Source organism: Triticum aestivum, chromosome 4B (assembly GCF_018294505.1).
Source record: "Triticum aestivum cultivar Chinese Spring chromosome 4B, IWGSC CS RefSeq v2.1, whole genome shotgun sequence".
Taxonomy (NCBI): domain Eukaryota; kingdom Viridiplantae; phylum Streptophyta; class Magnoliopsida; order Poales; family Poaceae; genus Triticum; species Triticum aestivum.
The window spans coordinates 754,021-757,766 of record NC_057804.1 but is presented as its reverse complement, the minus strand read 5'-3'; the positions used below and the strand labels follow the sequence as shown (position 1 = coordinate 757,766).

Genomic DNA, 3,746 nt, shown 5'->3' with positions numbered 1-3,746 from the left:
AAAGGCTAAGAATGCTGGGGATATTCAGCCACCGGAGACCAATCTATGTGGATACTATGTCTGTGAGATGATCCGGAGATACACCTCTGAGCGGGTTCCGAGTGATACCAATGCTCAGAGGAATAACCTCCGGTGGATGCTTAGTCCAGAAGCTCGCTTCCGACCACTTCAAGAGGAACTAGCTGGATGGTTCAGCAGGGAAGTCCTCCATCCTAAAGGAGAACACTATTACGAGGACGTAGAACTTTATATGCATTAAATCATGTATGGAAACTTGTTCAAAATTGTATATGGTCATCCGATGATATTGAATATATATTGTATATTCCTCTTGAATTCTTTTTGGTTCTAATTTCAAATTTATTTGAAATTGTACATTCATATGCATGTATGTAGTACCGTAGAATATATGAAACTCCTTCAAAATTAAAATAAAGCACAAAAGAAATAAAACAATACAAATTAAACAGAAAACAGGTTTAGGGGGGGGCTAAAACCCTAAACCTGCGGCGGCCTTTAGTCGCGGTTGGCCAGAAGAACCGCGACTAAAGGTCCTCCGCCCCGACGGCCACCTGGCGCCCACGGGGACGGGCCTTTAGTCGCGGTTCTTAAGCAACCGCGACTAAAGGGGGGGGGCCTTTAGTCGCGCCCGTTCGGTCGCGGTTGCGCAACCGCGACTAATGGCAGTTGCGAACCGCGACCAAAGGCCCTTTTTCCACCAGTGACTGCCAGGTCATATCCACACATATACAAAGTTGGGTCATTTATTTTGAAACGGAGGAAGTAGGTAGGTGTCTGTTTTGCGTTCTTGGTCAAATTAATACTACTACAACTGTACAAGGAAGAGAAGCAAGTTAATTTGTTTCTCATGCTGACGAATGCGTAACAATCGCCGACGTCTATCTTACTTAATTAGTAGAAAACATCATTTTCTACAAAGGCAGTGCGCGGCGACTAATCCATTGATTCCGGAACCGCACACAAGGGGCATAGCTCACTACCTAGGCCATGCCTCTTGAGCACCTCCGTCCCCTATGGAAGGCGATCCCTAAGCAGTTGTGCCAGACCATGTGCGTACGATCCCGGCTAGAAGGTGAATGATGAAAAAGGATTTCTTTCCGCTTTAGAATACAAAGCAACAGCCGAGCCAGACAACCACCGATACAACAAAAAAGAAGAAACAAAGATATGCGACAAAAGGATACAAGATGCTACCGAATAGCTAATACGCCCTAACTACACCTAGAACATGCTAGGACATTGAGGACCTTGGCAGCTCTAGGTCGCCATCGATGTGACCACGATAATGGAGCAGCCTGCCACCGAAAGAAGACCACGCGCCGTCAACTTTCAATAGGTTAACACTGTTGTCGCCAAAACGAAAAGGAAAGAAACATAAATACGTTACGTTAAAGAGGGAAATAGAGAGGTCACGAACCAACGTTCGTACCCCTCGATCCCAACCAAAGCGCCCTGACCGGGGGCGACCCAAACGAACGTGGTTGAGGTCCCCTGATCGCCAGCGCCACATATAAAGAGGGGGGCAGCCAGCCACGCACGATCTAACCCAGTTCACGTGCATCTACTTTGCCCTCCTAAATCCCTAAACCCTAATCCGATCTGGGGGACGTTGTGCAACGGGAAGGCCTCCTCCTACCTCTGCTCCGGTGCCAGGGCAGTGCCGCTCGCGCCCGGAGGGACGCCGCTACCTGCAGCGAGCATCTACACCGAGCCTGTGTCAAGCCTGCATCGAGCAGGCACGGGACTTCGCATCGCCTACACCAATGGCCTCTTCCATTGGTGGTAAGATCATCAATCCATCCCTCTGTTCATTATGCAAATAGGTGATCTAATGACTAGGCTTACGATCTGTTAAGTAGATCCTACGGGATTACTTGTCTAACAGTTTGGACATCCATCTCCGCCTTAGAAGATGGCCCCTGCCATCTCATCTTGGATTATAGGTCACCGAACTGTCGATAAGCAAAAGAACTCCCCCCCCCCCCCCCCCCCCCCGGTATGGGCTGGAACAACATGTTGCGGGGAGAGGACAACAACACGACCACCTGGCTTCGCAAAGCAACTCGTATCATCACCATCGCCTCTGGCCACAACTATGAAGACCGCAAAATCTTATTTTAATACCGCCTTGGCAGAGTCTTCAACTCAAGACCTTGATTGGATTCCATATTGAATTCATGCTCTAGCCAACTCATCTAAAAATCCGAACTGATCGAGAGAGACGGGCAATATATTTCAACACTCATAACGAAAATGCGTGTGTGCGTGCGTTGATAGGGTTGAATGTACGTGAGCGTCTGTGCATGTACTGTGTTACAAAAAAAAGAACATTGGAGTATATATTACTACAAGTTTTTGTTTCTTTACACTAACAGAAAAAACTGTATGCTGTTACACTTAACGACGACTGACCCTGATGAGAACCACCTTTCTAATCCTTGCAGCTTCTACATGATCATCTCCTCTCCCGTTTCATGCATGCCTAACGTACGCCTCTCGCGCGCGTGCCATGCCCGGCCCATCTATCTGTTGGTGCGGCCATTTGATTATTTCTACCTATGCGTCGCTCTGTCTGCTGTCGCTGGTGGCGCAGTGCCGTCGCCGTCGCCGGTGGTGTTGCCGTTGAGGATGCAGAGGAGCTCGGTGAATGCGCCGAGGATGTCCCTGAGCGTGTCGCTGTCGTTGATGGCGATGTACCACAAGAGGAGGTCGTGCATGCGCGCGCGGTCGGCGCCGCGGCGCGGGTCCAGCCCCAGCGCCTCCGCCATCTCCAGCATGGACTTGAGGAACTCGGCGCGGGGAGCGTCCGTCGACAGCGTCACGCTCCGCACCGCCTCCTGCGACGGTGGCACGCTGCACGTGGTGCCGCCGTGGCAGGGAGCGGCGGCGTGCTCGGGGGAGGAGGAGTCGACGATGGAGTTGGAACGGCCGGGGGGCGCGAGGGAGAGGCGGCGGGACGCGATGGCGGAGGACAGGTCGGCCTGCGCGTCGGCGTCGTCGGGGTCGACCTCGTCGAGGAAGGCCGGGGAGGAGGTGGAGGCGGAGGAGGGCGGCGAGACGGAGACGGAGGTGGAGGTGGAGCCGTCGTCGTAGGTGAGGTTAAGGAGCCCCGACGGCGGTGACCTGGGGGGCCTCCGGCCGGCCACGACGGCGGGGAAGCAGCCGAGCATTGCGCGGCGGTCCGTGCTTCTTGGCATTTCTGAAATTAGATTAGAGAGAATGGAATGAGGCGCGCGTACGTCGTTCTCTGGGTGTGAAGAAGAAACAAGGAAGGAAGGCGTCCCTCCCTCCCTATAATTAGGCCATCACTTTATCTAGTATCTCTAATCTCATCTAAATCCCCGGCTAAGGCAATGCAATCAATATACCCATCCCGGCTAATTAGCTCCTATTTTTACGCCGAGCTTGTGCCGTTGGGATCGATGTGCGCGCGTATTATTGCTCACATGAATTCGACAGCTCGGATTGCTCCACAGATATCATGGACTCTTTCAGAATTGATGGATATGGCTATATCTTGGTCATGCACCCGTGCATCAACGCATGGATGCATCAGTCAACTCCCTCTCAAAGTTGGAGGCACAGAGTGTCCTTAGGAGGATATCAAGAGTGATGGCTAGCGAATTGTTTTCCATACACTCTGCCCTTGTGATTCGACATGTGACTAGAAGGGGACCCTGTCGGCCAAGCCAGCGGTCCCCTCTTCCCTCGTCGGAGGCCGGCTG

General features: G+C 52.1%; 1 protein-coding gene across 1 annotated transcript; it reads right to left on the bottom strand.

Moving 5' to 3' along the window:
• Positions 1-2,413: 2,413 nt before the first annotated feature.
• Positions 2,414-3,313, bottom strand: LOC123094118 (uncharacterized). The gene has a single exon (XM_044516184.1). It carries the CDS (start codon positions 3,216-3,218, stop codon positions 2,574-2,576), a length of 645 nt encoding a protein of 214 aa, XP_044372119.1. The 5' UTR covers positions 3,219-3,313; the 3' UTR covers positions 2,414-2,573.
• Positions 3,314-3,746: the final 433 nt, after the last annotated feature.

What these genes read in the sequence shown, in the direction of transcription:
- LOC123094118 (XM_044516184.1), bottom strand. Translation starts at nt 3,218, where the DNA reads ATGCCAAGAAGCACGGACCGCCGCGCAATGCTCGGCTGCTTCCCCGCC.